The sequence below is a fragment of the Anser brachyrhynchus genome (genome assembly GCF_964034855.1).
Source record: "Anser brachyrhynchus genome assembly, chromosome: 4".
NCBI classification, from domain to species: Eukaryota; Metazoa; Chordata; class Aves; order Anseriformes; family Anatidae; genus Anser; species Anser brachyrhynchus.
Window position 1 is genome coordinate 41,834,597 of NC_137698.1, and position 25,940 is coordinate 41,860,536.

The 25,940-nt window shown below is 35.8% G+C and overlaps 1 protein-coding gene across 4 annotated transcripts in view; it reads right to left on the bottom strand.

Annotated features, from left to right (window-relative positions):
- The window catches only part of LOC308194079 (uncharacterized protein), a 60,159-nt gene that overhangs the window by 12,506 nt on the left and 21,713 nt on the right, over positions 1-25,940 (bottom strand). Inside the window, exons 1-4 of one of the 4 annotated variants that reach the window (XM_080589480.1) lie at positions 13,827-14,250; positions 4,209-4,280; positions 2,462-2,507; positions 1,019-1,103 (exon numbers count right to left, since the gene is read on the bottom strand). In XM_080589480.1, the coding sequence (XP_080445606.1) occupies positions 1,019-1,103; positions 2,462-2,507; positions 4,209-4,252 (175 nt within the window). In that variant the 5' untranslated portion in view covers positions 4,253-4,280; positions 13,827-14,250. Of the gene's footprint in view, positions 1-1,018; positions 1,104-2,461; positions 2,508-4,208; positions 4,281-13,826; positions 14,251-24,595; positions 25,532-25,940 lie in introns of those variants that run through there. The other 3 variants (XR_013950234.1, XR_013950235.1, XR_013950236.1) reach the window with 3 other exon arrangements.

Genomic DNA, 25,940 nt, shown 5'->3' on the forward strand with positions numbered 1-25,940 from the left:
CAGGGGTTAATGCTGACAGCTTTGGTGAACCTAATTGGTAGTTAGTGAATTCTGTACATCTAATATTAAGCAGGAGTAATAACACAAGTAGAATGCCTTTCTGTATCTAGATGTAAAACTCTAATTTTGCATCAACTAGGAGAAAACATTCAAGTTTTATGTTTCCAATAAAAAGCAGAATGGATAATAATTAATTGTATCCAAACTACTAGCAACTCCAGAAGATTTCCTTTTCCTTCCTTTCCTTAGTGGTGTGTGAATGTGGAAAAACATTTCCTTTTCCATTGAGATGGGAAGATATAACTAGTTATCTCTAAGGTTCTGGTAACTTAGAGCTAATAGAAATATGATAATACTTTTTTCCAACATAGTTTTTTTGGAACCTTCTCATTTGTTATTTTTGCATCATTTTGACCTTACATTATCATTTAACCATGATATAAATTACATCAGCTCCTTTCCTGTAAAAAGCCACAATGTGAGTTAGACCTCATAGTGACCTGCATTTACCCTTCTCACCATCTTTGACAGATGATTTCTATGTAGGACCAATGGTATGGAGAGAGTTCTTTCCCCTTGAACAAGCTTCTGTTACCAGTTATAATTTACACAAACCTTTCAATAATGGTTATAATTTTCTTCACAGATGCAGAATCAGTCTCTAAGTAATTGCTTACAAAAAAAATAAAAAATAAAAAATAAAAAGTATAAAACTGCAAGCAAAGGACACCATACTCTTTCTTGCAAAGGTCAATATAGGCTGCACTGGCTGTGCTGGAATCTATACTGGAAGAACCTAAAAGTTCAGAGAATAACAATTCTGTCCCCAAAAGACGGCTAGCTGTGCAAACAGAGCTAGTAGGCATCATGAACTGGAGCTGTTGTTTCATACAGGTTAAGGTTTCAACAAGACTTCACAAACAAGTGTTGAGACACAGAAAGGATCAAACTAAGCAACCATGTGGAAAAATTTACTGACTTCTCCGGTGGTTAAAGGTCCTATTCTACAAACACATACCTTTCCTGATGCAGAAATATTTTGTCAGAAGTTTTCCAGCTGACATTAATCTCTTCCAGCCTCCACTCACTTGTCTGAAGCTCTTCTTCAGGGAAATTTAGTGGACAATAGAAGAAAGTCTGGTTAATTATGAGCTTAACTTCAAAAAAATGCATAGCATGACATTTTTGAAAATAGTTTACGATAAGAAATACATTTATATTTTCCAGCCGAGCTGTGTAAAGTAATGATTACATATAGGTATTCAAATTAAATCTAATATTAATGGTGTCTGTGAGTACAAATAGGATGAGTCTTATTTCCAAAAAGGCTGCAGGGCAGAGCACTGAGAAGTTCAGAAAAACATGTATGGAAAGAGGTCTGTATATATTTACTGTTTTAAGTCCTGAGTAATAATGTTTTTAAAATATTTTGTCCGTAGAAGAGATGAACCAGGATAGTCATGAGAACAGCCTGCTGACACTAATTACTACTAAAAAATATCCAGATATTTTCACCTTTATTATGGGCATTATTTCAATATCTGTTTTGCATCCTTGTTTTAGCTAGAGAGACATTCTGTAAGTTTGAAAGAGCCAAACAATATCCTCATGTGCTTCTAAAGAATACACAGCAGTTCAATAAACAGTCTTTTTTCTTGCAGCATACTAAATAAATATAAAAAAATATCCAAATAGAGAGATATACAAGCTCTTATTCTGCGAATGAAGCTTTTACTTGACAATGAAACCAGAAACTTTTCAAGTACTTACTACTTTAGCTTCTCTCTAAAGGATATTGGTTTTAACAGAAAATTTACCCACAAGGCATTTTTAATGAGCTACTCGGAAGATTTTTGTGCAAGAAAAGTTTAATACAAAGGCAATTTGTCTTAGTAATTTACATCTGTTTTCTATAGACTCAAGCTGAATTCACTTAAATATTTATTCAGCCTTTATATTTCCTTTTGGCTAGAAATAAAGTGGGCTAAACTTATCTAAAACACAACATTACTTAAAATCTGTATGTAAACTGTATGTAAATTTCTTGTTCTAAAATCTGATCACAAACAGTTCCCCAGCTTAGAGTTATACACTGCAGGGGAGCACATGAAAAAAAAAATGAAAAAAAAAAAAATGGGATTGAGTCAGAAAGAGAAGAACTGCATCAGGAAAATCAGCCCAGAAGAAATGTTTCTAGCTCCCAGGATACTGTTCAGCTGATTTCTCAAAGAAAACACTTGCATTTTTAATATTAATGCGGATACACAAATTGGGCCATCTGGAATAAAATCAGTAAGTTTATCAGCGTAGCTGCAACAGCTTCGTACCATATGCCATATGGAAACAATTATACAAGCCTCATACAACGGAACACCTGATACTTCGGTCATTCTGCATTGTGCAAAATACAGATGTTTGAACATTCAGAATGTCCACTAGTAAAATGTGTATTTACACTTACTGAGAGGTCAAGAAGAATGTGGTCTATGTAACATCCAAAAAACGAGCTGAAATTAAAAGAGTTGAAAAATGCTATGCAGCACACTCTTGTAAACATAATTTTTCCTTATACAAATATGATAAACTTTTGGTAAGAGAAACAGGAGTTGATATTTGTTCTGAACTATCACTATAAGTGCATAACTACGAAATGTAAAAAGTACTGCAATTACTTGATGTATTTGATGTATTGTAAAAAATGTTGCATTTCATTACTGCACGGCAGTACTTAAAGAAAAAAAGAAAGGAGTTTAGAGAGCGTTCCACTATTACTATTCATTATTCATATTCAAAAAGCTTCTTCCCCAAACTCTGGCAAAAAGATATTACAGTTGTCACCGTGATTCTGTGTTGATGGAAATACTCTTTGATCCAAGACCATGTGTCACCTGATGCTGGATGACAGGCAGGTTCTTTAGGGATCCTTGGCAGAATGAGGATTGGCTGTAGGGCTGTGGTTATAATTAGAGACCTTAATTTTGGGGTATAATTATGGTTATAATTCTTATCACATAAAAATAAAGAAATTATCAATCTTCATAGATACACTAGCTTTTCAGTTAAAAGCCTTTCTTTTTTTTTTTTTTTTTTTTTTTCACTATATAGGTTTTATCAGACAAAGAAGAAATAAATACACTGACCAGCAAGGAAGCTTTCTATTTTGTCCTGTTGTTTTGGCAACCAGTTTGAGAAGAGACAGCCATATTCCGAGACAATTCACCATCTTAGTGTCCCTCCAGACGGAGGAAGTCTCACTGAGATCAACTGGTTAAGTACCACACAGCATTTCAAAAAGGCATAGGAGACAGATGAACTTGTTTCTGCTTTAAGCTAAGAACAATTCATAGGAGTCTGGCCAATATAAACAGAGAATCTTTGCCTTAATATTCTTTGAAGAGGCTCCTTCAGGTGAGGAAGAGATCGTCTATACAGACAGAAAAGATACCAAGCCCAGGGCAGTAGAAGACTATTTTTGAAGCGTTATTTTTTAAATCACAAAAGTGAATTTTAAGAAAAATTAGCAAGCCCTGGATATAAAACAAAACAAAACAACAAACAAACATGGTGATTTAATGAGCCTTGAATATCTACATGATAATTTAAGTATGATAGATTGAATGAGTTCCTCAGGCTGAAACAAAAGTCATATAGATAATTTGCCAGCAGGTTAACATGTATAAACATGTTCACAGGGTAAGATATAGACCCATTCAAATTCAAGTTTGCCCACTGGAAACTTTTCAAACTTTACAGCTTGAAGATAACAATTTTCCATGTTTGGGCACTGTGAAATCTTCAAGTATAAAGGTGTTGGTTTTCATTTAAGCTTTACTTGAACTGAAAAGACAAAGCGATTTGTCTTTAAAATTCAGCAATCTATAAACCTGAATGGTGTAATGTTTGTCATGTTAGGTGGAAAAAGTCCCCAATTCAGTTTTTGATACACTTGTTATGATAGTCAATCAGCAGGATTAGTTTTACATTCAATATTATCTTAGGAAACTAATAAAGTGCAATTAACATTCTTAAACTGTGCCAGATAGAATGGTAACATCACTGAGGTATAATCAAGATGCATGGTTTAATAAAGAGCCAACAGTAAGCATATTTTTGTTTGATTTCTTAACAAAGTACTTTGTTTTAATAATTTATCCTCTGAAGTAGCATGCAGCTGGAACTGCTAAGATATTCTAGAGTCTTCCACGTACCTTATTGTTACAATCAAGGAATGCACAAGGAATGCACTCCACATTGGGAAAAATAGTTGATATTTCTTAAAACTGCAAAAAAAAGGTGATTATAAGCAACAAGGTCATATATTCTAGAGAGAAAAAAAAAAGTACTGAAGAGTACGAGAACATTATTTGAGGTAAACAGAAGACTATCAACATTCGCATACATAGACATGTTAGGAATACATCATTTGCCAAGAAGCCAATTAACACAAAGAATGAAATTAAATAAACCTATTGCTGATCTTTATAGTACTCCAACTATGTGATAGCTGGGGTACCACTTCTGGAAAGCAGATGTGTAAATGAAACCCTTTGAAAAAAGCTGTACAGATGGAAAAAGATCAGAACATGCACAAGAAAGCATATTTGACTATTTGTTTGATATTAGTTAACAAATGTCAAAGGATCAAAGATTCCAAAAGGTTTTAATATGATTATAAAACATCTGCCTTAAATGCCACTGAAAAATGCCAATTTCAAGCTGTCTGTCAACAACATCTAGTTGTTAAGGGGTTCACAAACATGTCAAAGCTCTACCTGTGTGCTTACACATTAATAAGAACATCCAGATACAACTTTTCTAGTCTTCAAAAAAGCTGATATTTGATATTTAGACCACCAAACCTAATCTTAAAGAAAAAATGAATACACATGTATACTCCAGATGTATTTCTTTATATAAAACAGTAGAATAATTTCCTTAAACTATATTAAAGAAAAGAAAAAAAAAAAAAGAAAGAAATCCTTGCAAATTAGTAACAGATGCAAATTTAACCTCTGGAGAGATGCTATCATATTTATTCCATTTAAAATATAACTGGCCATGTACTCAAGTACCCCAAATAAATCTCATCAAGCTGCTCTATCAATTTTTTCTCATTGTCAGATAAGACTCATCTCAGGGACTTTGTTCCATGTCATTAAAAATTATTGGGGGCTATTACACATCTTTCATCCAGCAGTTCCAGCTACCTGAGGGTGATCAATACTCCAGTTTCAACAAAACCTTGAATTACTTTATTCTTCCCAGTTAGAACTGGATGCTGGTCACCTCTATCTGCATTCTCGGTCCAAATCTGATGTTGTTGGAATTTCATCCTTACAACGCTCTTTCGTGCTAATGAACCCAAGAACACGAAATTTCTTAACTCAGGATAGTGACCTAATTGTCATCTGATCCCTAAGCTGATGATTTCTGACATCAGCAACTTTTTTCACTGCCTTACACAGCCTGTATCTTTGTCTTATTTTGCCCTTGTGTCTTCTGACCATTACAACTTCAGATAAAGAAACAACACAGCATTTTCATTGCTTCTTCCAACAGGAGCACCACCTGTTTTGCTTCTTTTCCTACCTACTTATCATAAGACATATCCTGTCTTGACTAAACTTTTGATATCTCACTCACCATCGCTGGGATATCATCTCATTTTATCACCCTCACACCTCTCTGACCCTCATGTATCCACAAGGAAAAAAAAGTCTAAAAGTAACTTCCACCTCTGATGCAGACAAACTCCTCACCCTGGACAAGGCTACAGGAGTCTCACACCAAGAGAGCAGCCCTTTTTCTTCTTTTTTCTCATGTCACATTGAGCTGCAAATCCAGCACAGAGAGAGAACCACAGAACTATCCCTTTTCCTGATTTTAATTCATAGTTGGTAAGTTGGAAATATCTACTAGGTCATATTTCTCTCAGTCATTTTGTAACAGCAAAACAAGAAGCCTTTACATAACACTTTTGTAATCAGTGAACACAATTAATGGCCAATGCAATATTTGAAATTGAACAATTTAGGGTTTGGAAGTTAATTCATAGACACAACATGATTTTACAGCTAGAGCCGAGCAGGCTTTTGAACTTAACTACGAAAGTGAAGTTAACTAGCTCTGCTTTACATAGCATTTTGTCTGCCAACTAGACATTGCTTGATTGAATTTTGGTCACAAAAATACACAAAATGGACACAGAGGTTCTTGCCTTCTAGCACCAAATAACAGCCTACTCTGGATTTGAGACTACATATTATACACATCACCTTTAGTGGCTGAGCCTTTCCTATGTAATTGAGGTTTGCCACAGTCAAACTCCAAGAACAGCCCTTTTTTTGTTGTTTTGTTTCATTTCTCAACATAGACAGGCAGCTGTATGAATAAGCAACCTGATCCAATTTTATTCTAATAGTACATGTCCAGTATGATCTATTTCCTCCATTATTTTAAGTTTTGCTGTTGTGTGTTGTTTTTTGCATATACAAGTGTAACCACTTTACAAAGAACTTGCCTCTAAAAGCTGCATTATTAGCAGGTGCGTTATTAGAGACACAGCTTAGCCCTACTCTCAATTCCATTGTACATATCGTACAGTAAGCAGACAAGATGACAAAGGATCTGAAGTCTGATCTGTTTTCACAGATATATTGTTCATGATAAAAACAGATTAATCTGAGCAAATTTTAAAATTTTAAGTTCTGTATGCTTATCAAAACAAACCTGGAAGGCTTCTCAGAGCACTAACAGCTTTAAATTACATCACATTTTTCTTTGTCCATAAAAATCCTTTCAGGGATTCATTGCTAAGTTATGTAATCCGCTTAGCTATACAGTCTAATTATTTTTCTTTGTAAATGATTTCTAGTTCTGCCAAATTCTCTTGGGGGAAAAAAAAAAAAAAAGGAAGTTTCATAGATACTGGCAAAGGAAAAATAGAATAATTTTTTGCCTAGATTCACCTGCCACTATGTATCTTGCCATTAGGAACAAAAGGGATGGGAAGGAGAAAAGCAAAATAAATATTGAAACAATTATAGCCTATAAGAAACATGCTTGTGTTTTTTTGTTTGTTTGTTTTTTATGGAAAGAGCTATTTGAATTGCAATGAGCTTTCCGTATAGTTATTTTTACTAAAGGTAGCATGCCTGTTTCTTATCAATGCATTAAGAGGCTAACACAGAAGTTGAGGATTACCTTAAACTTTTACTGAGCTACTAAGCATTGGAACAATTCACTGTATTTCTCAAGTGGTTTGGTGTCTTATAGGGTTAAGCCTTATGTAGGAATTAGCCATTATATAGGTGTCAAATAGAAGCACACTATGATATCCTTGTTTGGGCGCACAGTGGACTGTTTTACTTTGGAGAGAACTATATGCTTAGTCAGACAGAATTTCTAGAACACAAGGCAAATTAAAAGGAAAAGACTAGTTGGGACCAGATGAAATAGTAGGAGAGAACCAAATAAACAGCTATACAGAGTAGTACACTATAAGCACCTAATTCCAGTTCTTTCATGCAAAAACTTGGGCAGCACATCAATCTGAGAACCAAAGAAACTGACCTTTCTCTACAACATGTGCTCGTGCAGTATAGGGTCACATCAACACCACTGTTCCCCAACTGCCCCTGTCTGAGCCAGGTGAGAGGTTCCTGGGGCTCTGTCACACAACCACCTTCCACTGACGACCGCTCCATGCTGTTGGGTCTCGCTATATGAGCTCTGCCTCACACTAGAAGAGTTGGTTTAACTAACTTTGAAAACACCTACATCTGGCCTGCCTAATTGCATTTATGGTTTTCAAAGCTCACACCGGACCTTCCATGATTTAGCATTTTATCTTTGTTATCCACAGCATTTTTAAGGTAAGATATCAAAGAAAAGCAAAACATGACACCCTACTTTGCTCCCAACATGTAATGAAGGAAAACAAATAAGAAAATACCAATTTTACAATACTGTTGTCAGACAGAATCATAGAATGGCTTGGGTTGGAAGGGATCTCAAAGATCATCTAGTTCCAATCCCCCTGCTTAGTAAATAAAATATTGTTCTGTGCATATGCACTTATTATACCTTTTATATCTAGTAGTACAATGATTAGGGTCATAAAAGCAACCATCATAATACAGTATACTCTGCAATAGCTTGTATACAATCTGCCACTGCTTCATTTATTTGTAAAGTTAATGTTGGCCAGAACGCTAGCAATATCTTCTGCTTTTGTGGAAACTGGGATATGATTTTTAACCCATGTGCTAACTCACCAGGTGCAACGTATTTTTTCTCCTCAAGGATATCTTCCCCAGTAATATAACACTTCAGAGTAAAATGATGCAGGGTGACTAGTGGGAGTATGTCAGTCACTCAGGCCTCTGTTGCTGTTGTGCTCCCATTAGCAGCCAAAAAGTTAAACTTTCTTTATGTAAATACAAAGCAGAAACAAAGCCAGATCCAACTTCAGCAGGGTCATTATATCCAGATCCCTCCCACATCAGCAATACTGTGTTGTCATCAATAAAGTATAGCACATGAAGTCGTCATTGTTGGCATTCTACCTTAGCTTCAGTGAGAAAACAAAACAGTCTTCATTTTCTCTATTTTTGTTCCTTCCTTTATTTTGCACTTACCTGTAATACAGATGCTGATATAGCAATGCACATTAAAGGGAGTGAAAAAAAAATATATTTTAATTTAATTTAAGCTGATGCCTTGACAACCAAAAGCATTCTCTGAACAAACAGGTCAGACCTAAGATTGATCTTGAAAATGCTCTCTTATACTGGAACATAACTAAAGAAGCTTTCAGTGACACTAAGGCCACCTCTGCTTCTTCTGATGCAGTTTGCTTGTAATTAACCATTGTTGCTCTTTGGCAAAAAGCAGCTGTGGTACCAAAGAATCTTATTCCAGCAGCTCTTGTATTCAAAAAACATAACTTCTGCAATAGGGTGTTTTGTTGTTGTTGTTTTAAATGTCATTGTCTGCTCTTATTATTGCACCAAATGAAATATTCAGCACGCAATTTAAGCAAACTGGTACTGAAAAATTAATTACATAGGACTAAAGTGTTTTCTTTCATATTGTCTTAATGTACAGGAAAGATAATTGAAAAGAAAGAAGAAACACGGTATCATCTACACGTTACAGACAAAATACAGGACTAATATAAAGATTAGAACAGCAGTGACTCTTTATAGTCTACAAATCTGAAGGTTTACTAAGGTTTTCATTTCACCAGAGTTGGTAATATGATTCTAAAGCAATTTTTTATTCACATTTTCCAAGGCTTATCTGAAAAGGCACCTATCAAAGTACAGTGATAAATGTGGCAGGGCATGAAAGCAGTTCTGAATTCAGTACTGTGTTATCTGCTGTCTTTAGCAATACTAGTTTCAAGATGACAAAAAAAAAAAAAAGAAAAGAAAAACAGATCAAGTTCATCAGCAGAACACTTTGTAGTTAAACATTTATTTTCACTCATATTCCAAGTAAACTCTTAGAAATGAGATTCTTGAAAGAGGTAGAAATGTAAATTAAGGTCTTTTTAGCACTCTTTTTTTCCTTTTTTTTTTTTTTTCCCAATATTTCAGTATTCCAGTAACACATTCTTTGTGTTAAATTCTCAATTCCTTCCTCTGTGTCTTCAGTTGTGCTTGGAGGATGAAACGAATAGCTGTAGTCATACTCGACACTGCTGTGTTTTCAGGAAATCACTGTACAGTGGTAGGACTGATATTGGTCATGATTTTATCTGTTTATTCATTAACAAGTGGAAACATTTAAAGTGTTGGGGTTTTGTTTGTTTGTTTTTTAATGTTTCTTGTTATTCCAGAGTTCAAAACAGAATAATTAATTGTTTAGCTGATTATTTTCAATTTATCAATGAAACTGATTTAAGAATATTGAAAATATAAGGTGCTTTACTAAAGACAAGCAAGTTACTTTAATTTTGTAAAACGTGCTTTGAATGATCTAAAACTTTAAAATACTTATATATTTTGAGCTTCTGATGGTAAAATTCAGTAGGAGAAATGCTAGTTTGCTACTGGATGAAGAGATAATCAGAATGGATTTCCTTTAATATAATTGCTGAGTTCATACTATAGCATGAGATAACACAATACACTCTGAATATGTAACTGTTTGATCTTGAGGGTTGAATAACAGATGATTTCATTCATTCTTCCTTATTTGGCAACAGCATTCAAAAATTGCAAGAGATTTTTTAATTTGTCAGTCTCAAATGCATGGAAATGTTGAAGCATGTCCCCAGAGGATGGATTTTTTTTTCTATGTTACAGTTGAAAATAGCTCTTTTACCCTTTCACAATACCTATATCCTTTAACAATGACAAATTTGATGGTTTTTGTCATTTGTTTAATCACAAAAAAAATTGTCAATTTTGTCATTTGTTTAATGACAAATTAAACTTTATATGCATTCCCCCCATATATTTGTATTGAATAATCATTCTTGGACAACTTATAGGAGTTTTCTATTATAACAATGAAGATAGAATTTTGACCCAAATCATTCTCTATTGTTCATGCTCTGTTGATTTCAGAAAACTGAAAAGATAAGGAAGCATATTAAAATTTGTAAGTATGATTTAAAACAACAACAAAACTATGACAAATCATCTGCACCTTAGAACAACTGAAAAAAATACACTTAAGACAAAAATGCAATTATTCTGTAAGGGAGACAATGACTCTCAGAAGCATCTCTTAAAATAACGATCTGTCCCTTATGTATACCTCATAGATTTTTACGATTATGCTTCTTTGCATGATAGAAGTACTGCCATCATCAGAACTGAGCTTTGGAAAAGAACCTGCCTGAATTAATGTACAGATGTATTTACATCTTCTCACAGTTTACTACTTTTTATAGGAAAAATATTTCTCTGTCTTTGTTTTGAGGAGAAATACACTAACATCTGTTGAACAGGAAAGTATCTTGTAGAAGCTTATAATGATGTGATGTATTTGAATCACCTGCCATTCCGTGATCAAAACAAAAAAACACTGATCTAGATGTTCTTACATTGTACAAGACTCCAAAGATTGGTTATTAACTGGGGTTGTGACTTACCTTCCATGCTCACATACGAAGTATTTGTCTACCGTGACTGAACTTAAAGAAAAGTTCACATTAGTGTTTAGCCTTTACATTTTGCCTGTTCTTTATGATGTCTGCTGTGAATTGAGCTACACATTTATTTGGAAATATGTGTCTTCTATACTAATTTTGCTTCTAGGCATCTGTTAATAGCTGCAGTGTCTGTCTGGAGTTACATTATGCCATAAACTGTCCTTTCTTCTCACCTTAATATTATCATACCCTTTTCAACCTTAACCTGTCCTACCCATGAAGTTTAGTTTAATTTTAAAGGTATATATGAGCTCTTAAGAAACGATTTTGTTAAATGAGAAGAAGTGAGATTTAATTTTAAGAGTTAGGATCTAAGCGACTTTTATGAACAGAATCAAACTCCCACTATCTAAACATTGTGCTGTTCTAAGACTGGACTGGCAACACAGACCCCCAATTTCTATTCCACATATTGTCATTGGCTTCAGACATAGGTCATAGTAAGAAAGTAGCTGGAATATATAAATAGGCTACTATTTCTCTATTCTACAGAGGTATTGTAAAACACTACTGACTGATACTTAGAAAGCGTTTATTTCCAGTGACAGCTTCCCAGTATCTTAGCTCATAGAACTTTATTCATTATTTACCTTCATTTTTACTCTGGTTTTAGTGCCATTTATAAGTATCTCTAAATAGAAATCTTTACATGTTGACATTTTAAAATACTATTAATAAATACAAACACAAAAATACTATTTTCAGTGGCAAAGAAAGGTTACTACGTATATTTTATAGTACATATTTTTGTTAATAATCTGCAGTGCAGTAATTACATTTCTGTAGTCTGCAATTATACTTGTAACCATTCTGAGGAGTAGGAGTTAATTTTGAAGACATTGAGAATCTGAAAGGATGTTCAAATGTTAAACCTCTTAACTAAATATGGAGTGGGAAAAAAAAAAAAAAAAAACACCTTGAAAGGCAGTATTTTAAAATGACAAAATACCGAGAAGAACTACACAGACACTTAAGAAAAAGTATATGCTGTATTTACCATTTCTAGTCAAAAAGCACTGTAGCCTTTATGTAACAGAAAAGCCTTAATTGTGGCTTTATCTATCCTAATCCTGAATATTGTCTGTTGTTTGTATTATGTTCATAGGACTGGGGAGAAGAAGGCAGGCATTTGACTATATGACTCTTTAACTTAACATTGTATTTTTCAATTCTACAATATCTAGAAATATTAGATGTAATATTATTAAATAGATTAAATCATTAATGTATATATATATAACAATAGCAAAGACTATAAAATATTTTTGATATATGTCAACCACAGGAAAAAAAATTCAAACCAACATAGAGCATTCATTAGATGAAAAACTATGATACATTTTCAGCCGGACACAAACATCTGATTGGATATATGATGCATTAAATTATAAAAATAATGATATTATAGATCTTCAGCTGAAGACGCCACTTTGCTACAGGCATCAGAAAAAATAACTAACAGAAAGAACTGAAGAGTAGAATATTTTTACAGACAGATTTAATATTTCTTTTTTGTATCCTTGTAACAGAAATTTCATTATACATTATCATTTTGTTTATTAGTAGCAGATGCATATCTAATGTCACATTTGACCTTAAATGTAAGATATCTACTGCAAATCATACTTACTAGCTTTTACTTTTTTAAAATAAAAGACTACAAGAGGTACATTTTCTGAAGCTGAATTTTACATTAACAGTCATTGAAACTATTATTGGGGGGGGGGAAAAGGAAAAGTTCTTATCAACACAGCCTTCCTCTGTCATCATGAACCCAAGGAGGGGGTTTTAGATTAATCTGAGCAAAACAGAACTTTTAGAATATATATTGATTTTCTTCCTTTATAATGCTCCCATAAATCATAATCATCATGTGCCATGCCTACGTGCCCTTGATTCTGCTAGCTATAATCTAATCTTATAACTCAAGCTCTCCAGAAAAGAATGTTTTTCTTTTTTTTTTTTTTCTTCTTCTTCTTACTTATGCATGTTCCACTGCTTCCCCTCCAGCTCCTTGCTCCCCTACTCCCCCAAGAAACCTGACTGGTGTCAGGATGATAGCACTTCAAGGTCATCCAAATGGACTGATAAATAGCAGGATTTCCGTGAACTCTGAGGTGCCTACACTTGTTTTCAGCAGGGATTTTACAAAAGGTGGTTACAAATACTTTAACGCCTTTTTTTTTTTTTTTTTTTGTAAAAGTCTACTCAAGCCCTTGTACCCCGTAAAATGGACAAACTAATTAGTGAATCAGCACCCCAGATTGTTCTACCTTATTTCTTTTGGTGCCTATTTGAATCTACCTGTTTCAACTACACTACACTATATTTATCAGAGCGATTTAATCTTTTTTATGTTAATGATATTCCATTGCTCAGAAATAATGGCAATTATCATCACCATTTTAGAGATAGTGAGCTTCCTCATGCTAACATATCTTTCATTTAATAAAGAGAAACACAAAATGGCAGTTCTCTAGTGAGAGAATTAGACTCAGTAAATCGATAGCTAGACTAAATGTTTAGCAGTCTTACTGGAGAGAATGTATTTATGCACTAGATATCTAAGTGGAAAAAAGGAAGAGCAGGACATACTGAACCAAGAGCAGACTAAGACCATAACTTCATGAATCCTTATTTATCCCATGACCCAACTTACTTTCTTGCAGAAAGAAATAACCATTAAATCTTTCCTCTTTCCCTTCTATGCCTAACTTCTTCCCAAAAGCCAGTGATACTGACATGCCTATCTTCTTGGTCAGCCACCAGCACTGGAAGCTTCCTTTGCTGTAACCTGAATTACAGCTCAGCCTACCTGCAGGTACATTGGGCAAACAGCTTTGACCTTGGATCACAGTTTACTCATTAACGTCCCTTACAGTGCTGGAGGAATCTTCCAAACCAAAAGCTTATCAATGAAACTCATCTTGATTGAATAATAGCAGTTTGACACCTCTCTTCTCACCAACTTTGAATTCTTTAATGGAAATATCATGACATTATCCAAAAGCATTCACTAGCTGAGCTGAATTAAGTAGACAGAAGCCAAAGACAGCAACCCCACAGGAATTTGAACAAAGAAAAGTTTTCTAATTTATGCAGAGATTAAAGCATGAGTTGCTGGCAATTCAAAATGACCAAAACAATCAGGATTTGATTTTATTCTATTCCGCAGAGGTGCCATTACCTTTTCATCAGGCTACTGTTATGTTCAGTAGAGTATTTCTTTTTATTTTTCCCTTAGAATAACAATTGTTGTATTATGAGTTGCTTAAATATTCATTCAGGCTTGAGAGCTAGGAAAAGTCCCTAGTCCAAAACTTAAAATCTGATGAAGCTCCTTTCATTTTTATGGCGGTACAATCAAAGATGTGGAAGAAAAAAATCAACCAGCTGACTGCTAAAGTAGGGCAGATCTACAGCATGAGTCTACACAGATCCAAAGAGTGAAAACAATAGAAATAGGGACAAAATGAAATATTATATCTGACTTGTTCACATTGTTGATTCAGTTATTAAAAAGCCTGAAATTGCTAAACATCATTTTCTTACTAATTATAGATTATTAAATTGAATGGCATGTCTTCTACTACCCTATATAACATAGTTTATCTTCACCTGAAAAATATACCTTTTTCAAAAGAGATTAAAGAGGCACACTTCATTTAATATTTCAGGGTTAAGTGTCCATTGCCTAATGTCTTTTGTAGTCATCTGCTCCAGCCAAGCCTGATGTGGTACTATTCAGATTCAACAGCATTTTCAACTCACTCTGCACTGACAAAAAGAAAAAAAATGCACAAGATATAGGGAAAAGAGAATAAGAATGCTTATAGAATCAAAGTATGGCTTGGGTTGGAAGGGACCTCAAAATTCATCTTGTTCCAAATCCCCTGCCGAAGGCAGGGATGCTACCCACTAGGTCAGGTTGCTCAGGGCCCCATCAAGCCTGGTCTTGAACACCTCCAGGGATGGGGCATCCACAATCTCTCTGGGCAACCTGTGCCTCACCACTCTTTTATGTGTTAAAAAAAAATAAAAAATAAAAAATTATATATACATATATAATAATGTATATACCAACTTGCACAAAATATATTTGCACATACTAGAAATGTGGTGAATTAAAGACAGAATTAAAGCCACTTACATCACCCCGTTTCCATTTTCCTTTCTCTCATCAGAACTACTTGCTAGCAACATCAAAAACACACAGGTGGGCAATTCCAGAACATTACTGAGCACTTCACAACGTGAAAATGGAAGCAATCTAGAAAGGCCTAGAGTCACTGAAGGAAATGACAATGCTTTTTCCCTATGCTTTCCCTCCTCGCCGAGGGGAAAGGGGAGAAGGAAAAGGAACAGGAAGCAGAGCAAAAATGGCTGAGAAGAGACAACCAGTTAAGCAGGATTAGTCTCAAGTTTGAAAGGAAGAGGAAATTTTATCTTCCTTCCATTCATATTTTCTCCCTTCTCTTTTTCTCTGATTTTTCCTTTGTTCCTTCTTCCTCTCCTACACACAGACCACACAATCCAGTTGCAGCATACATCCCTGATTGTCTTATCTCCCACTAATTTCCCTTTTTACCCAGCAACCCTTCTTCCAACAGTTAGTGGGCATGACAGCTCCTATTCCCACAGTCTCACTTCTCATTTTGATCTCCTTTATCCCAGGGACAGAGAAGCAGAACAGCACACAGTCGGAGGATAGTCTCATCTCAGTGAGAAGAAAGTAATGAACACTTTTATAGAAATTTTCCCAGAGTCATTTAAAAAAGTGTTGGGGTACAATGTACCTAATGAAATCTATGAAACACAACAGATTAACTCATTGCTTTGTTTTAAGTGATTTGTGTTTTGATTGGTCATATATTTCACTTCTTTAGCAATTAGTAAGTTACAAACTAAAGGAAGATAGAATGGATAAGTCCATCATAATTAGATACACAAGGTGGGAGTATCTATGCTTTTATTTGCAGAGTATTCAAGACATTAAAAGGCTGACAATTCATTCAAATGACAAGAGCTGTAACAAGATGTGAAAATGGCAAAACATCAATCAACTCTCATGTAAAGACTGCAATTGGATGAAGAAAAGCCATTAATTTAATCTCATTTGGCCATTTCTCTCCCCTTTGAAAGAAAACCATACATTTACAAGTTCTCACAGAATACAACAGTCAGAAAAGAATCAAAAATGAAATTAATAAGCCAAAATAAGCCTCTCCCAGGCAATGTCTGAAAAAGACAATGTTATCCTATGGATCCCCCAATTCATCCTCATTAAGTGGAACATACCTCAATTCAAAAATTAAGAGCATAAATTATGTTTTCATCTAGAGCTATTTAAAAAATCTAGAGTATTAAAAAACGATAGCAGTATTCCTATTTTAGACTAAAAATGAGAGACAAACTTACTGAACAAGTGTTTTTGCAGACTAGAAAGAAAATTCATCTTACTTCACAATGTGAGGTAATACGTTTGCACTAACAACGTTTTTTGTCTAACATCTCCAACAGGATATTAGATTTCTAAAAAGGCATCTACATTAGAAGACCATTAAATTTGAAAATCAAACATTGAAATTTCAGGAAAGGGGGAAATGATGTTGCCAGTACTTGATCATCTTCTGCATATATTTTACGAAATATTTTATCATTTTAAATAAATAACAACCTACTGTTTTCGTCCACCAGTAGAGACTGTAGTGACTGTACCAAAAAAAAAAAAAAAAAAAAAAGAATGCTTATTCACAAAATGCCTGTGATCATCTCATGAAAGAAAGCATAAAAATCATTTAAAAGTATAGCTGGAGGTTACTTGAAAGCCTCCACCACCACCTTCAGACACTCACAGAGAAGAACATAGGCTGCCAGGATTCTCTGTTACCGGGACTGCAGGAGTCAGTCTGAAAGTCTCAAACAAAACAGTTTCTGAATGCAGTTTAAATGTTAAAACTCCGGTTGCACTGAATTTAAATTTTGCCATTTTCTAGCTTTGGATAACTTTTTTTTTTTTTTCCCAGTCTCACTCTTTAAAACATGCTTGCTAGAGCCATAACTTTTAAAAATGTTTTAAAAGCATTTAGATACCATGTCATATTTGATAAATTCATTTACAAAAGTCTGTAGAAGGTTAAATGAGCTGGAGACATGAGTTTGTTCAATGTGCCTCCATAAATTAGCAAAAATCATATTTAGGATTTCAAATCCATATGGAATTTGATCCAAAATCAAAGCGATGTTCTCTTTCAAAAGACCAGTTATCTGTTCCCACTGGCAATATATGCTGCAGGCTAGATCTTTTGTACGCGTATGTATACATCAGCTGTCCTGCAAGTGAAACCCTCATTTTCCCTGCAGATTGGCATTTGCAATCCTAGCCAAATCGCTGACCTCTGGGCACATCCTCCTGCCCTTCCTCCCAGTTGCCCAGGGGTGCTTATGGAAGCTTTGCAGTGACAGTCGCATTGTGCCTGATAAACCCTGCTGGCGATAACAATTCTTTTTATGGCAGTTGCATATGTAAGTGCAGTTTAGAAACAGGAGGAGCTCTGCTTTTGGAGCACCTAGGGCACACTCTCATTTGGGGGCAGGAGAAAGCCTAAGAGGGGGATGATTGTGTCCTTTCCCACCACTCCCAATTTCACATGCTGCTTGCATTTATTTATCCATCCTTCTTGTACTTCTGTAGGCTGGATCAACAGCAAAAGGTCTAAAAGACTCTGAATTCTACAGTGCTTATTTGTAAAAAAAAAAAAAAAAGAAAAAAAAAGAAAAAAAATGAGGCACCAGCAACAAAAATTAAACAGACACTCCACATCATAACATTAGCATATATAACAAAGAACTGAAATTGAAGTTATTGAAGTTTAGATGGGCCTCCAGAGAGTTTCTAACTGACTGAAGCTCCAGGCCTCTCCCACTGAAATTCTCACACATTTTTGATGGAGAAATGGAGAAGAATGTCATACCATAACTAAAATCTTGGCCTAAACCAATTATGGTGAAGAGGCTGCATAGCAGGATTGAGTATTAGTCATAGTTAGATACTTGATTTTACTATGTTGTTTATCTATCTTTAGCATTCACCAGACCTCAAAAGCACAAGATGAAACCTGTGTATTGAAGTTTTTCACAGCTTCAGGTAGCTTGTATTTGAATACTATTTTCCCCATTTATATTGTTCTAATGCTTGAGATAATAGAATTTATAGGAAAATATCATGGTAGAAAAAGAATTCAAAATAATTTTAGATTCACTAAGTCCAGCAAAAATTTTGCTGCTGTTGTTTTTTGGTTGTCCATACCCCCCCAACCCCAAACCAGACACAACTGCACTTACTTTAAGAGTTTCTCCTCAGCTTTACAGGTCCAGGTACAAATAATGTGTTCTTTGCCTGTCATCCTTGCCTTTATATGGCTAAAATTTTCATACGCTCCTGCAGAAATAATCATGTTAAATGAAAACAGTATTACTCCAGCCAGCTTCTCCTGAAGACTTCCTGCAGCTGCTAAGAAAAAATTGCATCTTATCAGCCGCAGTGTGTCCAGGCAGCATAAAGAAGATGAAGTAGAAGGAATTTCAAAATGATGAAAGAAGGCAAAAAATTGTTAGCATTGCTGTGGAAACATGAACTCAATAGCTAGGTACCAAGGGGGCTTTCCTGTGACTGTGTTTGTGTACTAAGATAAACTTGTCTCTAAGGTAAAATAGAACAGTCTATGCAGTAGCAAGTCTAGTTTGATTGATGAGCATTCACACAAGAGCTTACATCTTTTCACGTACAGAGAGGAACCATACACTTTCAGCATAAATAGGCAGAACAAAAGAGTTCAGTGTGTATACTGGTGTCTATTGTCTGTTGCCAAGAGCTCCATCTCTGATAACGAAATGATAGCTGAACTCCACATACAATGATAGTTCATAAAAATCCTACAGAATAGTTTATAAAGCAGAAACGATACCAGTGTTCTGTCACTTTTTTTACGACTGTTAGTGAAGATTTTAATTCTGTTGGATGATCAACTATGAAGTATTCTGGAGAGCGATAGGGAAAGGAGGAAGGAGAAAAAAGTTGCATCATTTAGATTTTGAAGAGGACCTAGAAACCTGCATATCAGAAAGGACACACATTGCTTAGAGGGAACTATGAGGAAAATCAAACTATGAATCACTTTTTTATCTCTTGAACAAAGAGAGGAGAATATGTTGTAATAGAGCGAAGATATCAATGTTTGGTTTCCTAGGTGATTAAATAGTGGAAAACCCAAAAAAGAAAAGAAGAAAAAAAATGAAAAGAGAAATTGATAACAGTAAAATACATAGAATGTGAAAAGGAACAAAAATCTGCAGAAATCAGCACTCTACTAGTAAACATCTTGAACATATGTGGATTACAATGTTGTAATGTTAGAGGGGGGTGAGGGGGGTGTTATTTTCCTGTTCAAAAATATACTTAAATTATATTTCTCAAAATAAAACAGACAGCGCTGTGCAAATAGACAATCAGAGACAGAGATCCTAAATTCTAATGTTAATGTTACGTGGCACAATTTCTGGGTGACTGGAAACATTCATGTCTTTTTTTCTAATTGGGTGTCTGAATGTACAACACAAACATAGTAAATGATGTTAATCTCAGACCTCTAGCATGTCTTGAATATTTAACGTCTACGCATTTCTTTTTAAATTTTAAATATTGTATTATTATTAAACTGATTTAATTAAACTGAAAATAGCCAAACTTTTTGCAATGTAATCTTAAAGAAAAGCATTCTTAAATTGAACCCACAGAAGACCATGTGAACTATGAAGTCATATTGAGACAAAGGACTGAACCATTAACGGAATGTTTAACTAACATTTTTTTTATGCCCATTAGGTGTATTTCTGATTGGTAGTAAACACAATTTTAGAGTAATATTAAAACAACAGCTATCAGGAAATGTTTCAAGTTTTGAAGCATACCATGAGGGCAAAATTATAGTATCATGATTGCCCCTTTCACCATCTCATCTCTTGGCCTGATGCCCACAGGGACAATTTTTGACCCTTCATTTCTGTGAACTTAATCTATCTCCTGACACATCTGAGCAGAACAGGGGGACTAGAGAGGATACCTGTCAACTTGAGCTAACTCTTGAACAACATTTAAGAACCCTAGGTTTCTGCTGTCATCTTCTTTTGCATGTTCTATTTCTTTGCTACTTTATTCCCTCTTTCCCTTCTCTTCTTTTTTGATCTGAATATAAGAAAAAAGCTGGCTCCACATCCACAAACTCTCTCTGAATCAATAAGGTGAGTCACCATCCCTGGAGGTCCTTAAAAGACGTTTGGATGTAGAGCTTAGTGATATGGTTTAGTGGAGGACTTGTTAGTGTTAGGTCAGAGGTTGGACTAGGTGATCTTGGAGGTCTCTTCCAACCCAGATGATTCTGTGATTCTGTGAAGGTAAATTTCCTTTCCTAAATTTCTACATTTGCATACCACTCCAAATCTTAGAAGTAAGGTTAAGAAGCGGTCTTAACCTTCCTTTAATTTAGGAGGATCATAACCCAATGGCAAGAACAACTCTAGATTTACCTCTAAATTTCTCCTTTTCCCAGAATATTATATTGTTAAATCTCTCTCAAAAACTGCCAAATAGGTTTCTTTTCTTTCCTTTTTTTTTTTAATGAGATTTTTCTAAGTTTTCTTCAGATAAATGGAAATAGAAATACAGTGAATATGTATTTAAAAGAATGTATTTTGCCTTTCACGTGCCTTTTTTCTCTCTTTTTTCAGTACAAAAGCTAGAGGATGTTAGAAGTGGCTGTTGCCATGCAATTAAAGGGGCTGAGACATCTTGAAAGTTACTCATGTTTAACTGTTGAATGTTGTGCACCACCAGAATAACCCTGACTCTTTAGGACTATCCATGTATAATTACCATAATTGACAATTATTCATATAAACAGCTCTCACTATAAAAAACAGTAATGCCCAAAAGCATACCCCCACAGCACTGCAATTTTTTCCATCTCCTCAGGATCACCTGGAGATTTCCTTTCTCTTAACTTCTGAGTGCTTCTTTCATATACAACTTGATTTTTCAGCCATTCTCTTTCCTTCCTCACAAATCTTAATAACTCTTTATCAAAGTCTCTTCCTTAATATCACAAAGCTACATGAGCTATAATCGTGGGGTACAGACTGTGATTATGGACTCAGCACGCTGCTCAACAGAAGTTAAAATACTTGCTTTTGTGTTCCTGCGTTTGACCTAGAAGATGAAAAATCTAGTTCAGAAGACAGATCTGTAGGAGGTATAGTTTATATGATGACAAACAAGTTAGGTTAGAGGAAAAGGTAGAAAAATTAACATGGGAATAGGACCACAAGCAATCTCAAGCTTAGGGATCTGGAGGGGATAAAGAGAACCATCATCTTCCTGTGTTGCAATTATGCATGAAAGACATTTTGGAGAACAGTATAAAGTCTCAGAGGAGAAAGCTTTAGCTGTTTATAAAAGTAGACAAAGAACTGTGTTCTACAAGAAAATCACATGAGCTCTGGAGACCTTCCATGTCATAAACACGTATACAACATGAAGATTTTTGTCCTGCTTATTGTCAGAAAGAATGCTGCATTTTCAAATTTCAAAATCACAAACACAACGCAAAGTGGACTTAAACTTAAGAAATATGAATTTATGAACTCTCCAGTACACCCAGTATTTAAAAATATTCTAAAACTTTCTAATTTTGTTCTTGCTCTCTGAAACAAAATTTCCCACTGTTAACAATTTAATAACAATATTCAAAATACAATGATTACTCAAGTCTTTTAAAATTTCATGCCTATGTACCTAAATATAGTTTCAACAACCTGTTTACCCACGTATTGTTAATGCATTACTTTCTCACTCATTCAAAATTAACAAAGATAGAAAGTGCTTTTAGAGTGAGAAAGCATGATTTTCCCTCTCATGTAAAATAATATCAGATTTCATCTCATACCAATGATTCTGACAGTAATGCTAACATATAAGGTGTTGCTGTCAATAGGCAGAAAGACAGTAAAATTAATATCTTCATTTATTCAAGATTTTTTAGTTGCATAGGTCAGCTGGAAATTCTCATTAATGATAATGTCCATGTTTGATACCAATTTGGCCTCCCTGGATCAAGATTTTCAAGAAAACTTTAAAGAAACTTTGCCTTTGAAGTCAGTTTTAAGACAGCATCATATCCTTACCAGTAGCCTAGCCATAGCCTAACCATTCATTTTTGTGAGCCAGGTTAAAAACACTTTCTTAGTTTTCAGTCTTAACTTCACAGAATCACAGAATCGTCTAGGTTGGAAGAGACCTCCAAGATCACCCAGTCCAACCTCTTACCTAACACTAACAAGTCCTCCACTAAACCATATCACTAAGCTCTACATCTAAACGTCTCTTAAAGACCTCCAGGGATGGTGACTCAACCACCTCCCTGGGCAGCCCATTCCAATGCCTAACAACCCTTTCAGTAAAGAAGTTCTTCCTAACATCCTACCTAAACCTCACCTGGTGCAACTTTAGCCCATTCCCCCTCGTCCTGTCACCAGGCACGTGGGAGAATAGACCAACCCCCACCTCTCTACAGCCTCCTTTAAGGTACCTATAGAGAGCGATGAGGTCTCCCCTGAGCCTCCTCTTCTCCAGGCTAAACAACCCCAGCTCCCTCAGCCGCTCCTCGTAAGACTTGTTCTCCAGACCCCTCACCAGCTTCGTTGCCCTTCTCTGGACTCTCTCGAGCACCTCCACGTCCTTCTTGTAGCGAGGGGCCCAAAATTGAACACAGTACTTGAGGTGTGGCCTCACCAGAGCCGAGTACAGGCGGACAATCACTTCCCTAGCCCTGCTGGCCACACTGCTTCTTATGCAAGCCAGGATGCTGTTGGCCTTCTTGGCCACCTGAGCACACTGCTGGCTCATATTCAGCCGACTATCAACCAGTACTCCCAGGTCCTTCTCTGCCAGGCAGCTTTCCAGCCACTCATCTCCCAGCCTGTAGCTCTGCTTGGGGTTGTTACGCCCCAGGTGCAGGACCCGGCACTTGGCCTTGTTGAACTTCATACAGTTGACTTCAGCCCATCGGTCCAGCCTATCCAGATCCTCCTGCAGAGCCTTCCTACCCTCGAGCAGATCGACACACGCACCTAACTTGGTGTCGTCTGCAAACTTACTGAGGGTGCACTCGATCCTCTCATCCAGATCATTGATAAAGATATTGAAGAGGACTGGCCCCAGTACTGAGCCCCAGGGGACTCCACTAGTGACCGGCCTCCAACTGGATTTGACTCCATTCACCACAACTCTTTGGGCCCGGCTCTCAAGCCAGTTTTCAACCCAATGAAGCGTACGCCAGTCCAAGCCACAAGCAGCCAGTTTCTTGAGGAGAATGTTGTGGGGAACGGTGTCAAAAGCCTTACTGAAGCCAAGGTAGACCACATCCACAGCCTTTCCCTCATCCACTAAGCGTGTCACTTTGTCATAGAAGGAGATCAGGTTCATCAAGCAGGACCCACCCTTCATAAACCCATGCTGACTGGGCCTGATCGCCTGGTTGCCCTGCAAGTGCCGCATGATGACCCTCAAGACAATCTGCTCCATGAGCTTCCCTGGCACTGAGGTCAAACTAACAGGCCTACAGTTCCCTGGGTCTACCGTCCAACCCTTCTTGTAGATGGGTGTCACATTTGCTAGCCGCCAGTCGACTGGGACCTCCCCTGATAGCCAAGACTACCGATAAATGATGGAAAGCCGCTTGGCCAGCTCCTCCGCCAGTTCTCTCAGTACCTTTGGGTGGATCCCATCCAGCCCCATCGACTTGCATAACACTTCAGCCTAACATTAGAGAGAATAAAGGGATAGAAGTGCTACCATCACTAATCCTGAAGGAAGAGAAATAACTCAAAGGGTAAACAAAACTGAGATTATCATATGAAATATTATTCTCTTACCCCCCAATGCTGGACCTTTTTAATGGCCAACACAAACTGGTTATCACCCTCTTGGGCCGTTTCTTGTACGCACAAGCAGACAGCTTCAGCAGAGTTGGCAAAAGAAACATCATAAACCATCAAACAGCTACTTCCTAATTCTGCAGAAAGTCAAAAAAAATAAAAATCCACCCCCTTCTTTTTTCCAATAATAATAGAGATTCATTTAAAATTGCAAGCACGTAAACATTCCTTAATGAGGTAGATGCCATAACATTCACTTACGTAATCATCTCTGAATTATTTTCCCCAATAGTAACAATGTGCTTCATATTTTATTTTTTTATTTTTTACAAGACACTTAGGCCTATTAGTTACAATAAGAATTGAGACTTTAGAATTATATAATTTTTTTAAAATCCATTTACAGAGCAGCAGATGATATTGGTAAGATATCAGATATATAATAAAATGTTTCCAGTTATGTCTGTACAAATGAAAATTTACTATTTTCTTGGAGTCAAATGGTTAAAGTGGTTGATAGAATGAAATGTTCTGGACTTCAAAATTGTATTCTCATGGAATTTGCTAAAAAGTATTTAAATACCTCAGGAGACCTAGCTGATGTGAATAGAAAGTACACTGCCATTTCATTTCACTTCCTAGCTCTGCACAGTAGCAGTCAGTTCTGCAACATTTTTCTCTTTTCTTTTCTGTTGACTGGCACATGGAAACACCCACTTCATCCTTAGAAGTTTCACTCACTGTATCATTTTTGATTGTGCTGAAGCAAGGTGCAGTGAAAGTGCACAGAGGTAAAATCATATCTGGCTACTGTGTGACTCACTTTTTCTTTACTTTCCCCTACACCCCACATCTTTTTTCTTTTTTCCCCCCACCCATCCCATTAGGAAAATGTACAAACTGTATCTCTTTAGCAATAATTTTGGGACATACAGTGTAGCTTTACTATTGCTTGATTTCTTTTCTTACAACAAAATTGTAGAGTGCCAAGCTATGTGCAACAACTTCCCTTGCCTGAAGTGATTCTCAAGAGTAAACAAAGTGATTGTGGCAATGGATTTTTTCAATATCAAATACAACATATTACAAAGCCTCACCACATGTAAATCTTTTTTTTATTTTTATTTTTTTATTACATCCTTGCGCATACCTGACTAAATACATAGAAACAGACTCCTCCAGGAAGCAATTCAGAGCATAAACCTAACTTAAGTATTTTCGTCAGGAGACACTTCTTTATGTTATGACTGAGGCCTCAGTCATAGGTCTAAAGAAGGGTAAAATTCTCCAAAATAACGAGGTCTTCAGAAATATCTTCAAAGATTTGGAGAGATCCTTTAGTGAGGGTTGTAAATGCCACAATCCTGGAAATGGCTATACCAGAACACAGAAAAAGGGAAAAATCTACACAAAGCTCAAACACCAGAAGTACATGCTGTCCAAAAATACATCTTCGCACCTTATCATTGTTCTCCAGCATCATCTATAATTGACGGCACTGATTTATGTCTTTGCATATTTCCTAAAAGTGGATCATGATTTCCTGATGCTTCTGGCCTTACAGATTTACAAACAATTAAAGAAGAGGATAGAACTAATATCTTTACGTTTTTACTGTTTTTAAGTGTGAATTTTAGATGGAACATTTCAGTTGCTAACCCATTCATCTTAACATTTAGTTATAATTCTTTAAAGGTCTTTTTTTTTTTCTATTTTTTTATTTTTTCCCCTTATGATTGTGGGGTTTTATATTTGAAATAAATCTTATGATTGGGTAGCAGTG